We start from the raw sequence: 692 nt of genomic DNA, 5'->3' as shown, positions 1-692 counted from the left end.
GAATTCTTAGAAAGCAAGTTTTTAATGGATGATGCTAGTGGGAGGCGTGTGGAACTTTAAGAAGATCAAGAGCCTCAACCTGATGCATCTCCAGATGGCAATAGTATTGAACAAGAGGTTGTTGAGGAGGAAGAGATCATCGTCCTCAAACCTACTAAAACACAAGGCTTTCGCAGATCTGGTAGAATTCGTCATGAACCTGAGAGATATGGATTTCTCATTGATGAGTGCTTCGTAATGACAAATGTTGATGAGCCGGTCAGCAACATATATATGCAATGTCAGATCCCGAATCTGACAAATGGCTTTTAGCCATGAACGATGCGATACAATCCATGAGAAAAAATCAAGTCTGGGACTTGGTTGATCTTCCTCCCAATAGCAAGACTGTTGGAAGTAAGTGGGTCTTCAAGAAGAAGATCAACATGGAAGGCAACTTACACACATTAAAAGCAAGATTTGTTGCTAAAGGATTCCCTCAAACTCATGGGGTTGATTATGATGAAACCTTTTCACTAGTCGCTATCATTAAACTAATTAGGATACCATTTGCCATAGCTGCATATTATGACTATGAAATAGGATGGTTGACAAAGCGTTCTAACCAGTTTCATAGATACCTACTAGAGAGTAAGTATTGGAGTGAGCTGTTTAAGATCACTTCATGGATCGCTGTCATGAGTGGGACTTGA

The 692-nt window shown here is 40.2% G+C and overlaps 1 protein-coding gene across 1 annotated transcript; it reads left to right on the top strand.

Moving 5' to 3' along the window:
- Positions 1 to 278: 278 nt before the first annotated feature.
- Positions 279 to 692, top strand: LOC145127534 (putative mitochondrial protein AtMg00820). Its single transcript, XM_079062716.1, has one exon. It carries the CDS (start codon positions 279 to 281, stop codon positions 690 to 692), a length of 414 nt encoding a protein of 137 aa, XP_078918842.1.

The sequence above is a fragment of the Lactuca virosa genome, chromosome 1 (assembly GCF_052849685.1).
Source record: "Lactuca virosa cultivar CGN04683 chromosome 1, Lactuca_virosa_CGN04683_v6, whole genome shotgun sequence".
Classification (NCBI taxonomy): domain Eukaryota; kingdom Viridiplantae; phylum Streptophyta; class Magnoliopsida; order Asterales; family Asteraceae; genus Lactuca; species Lactuca virosa.
This window is presented reverse-complemented; position numbering and strand designations above follow the sequence as displayed.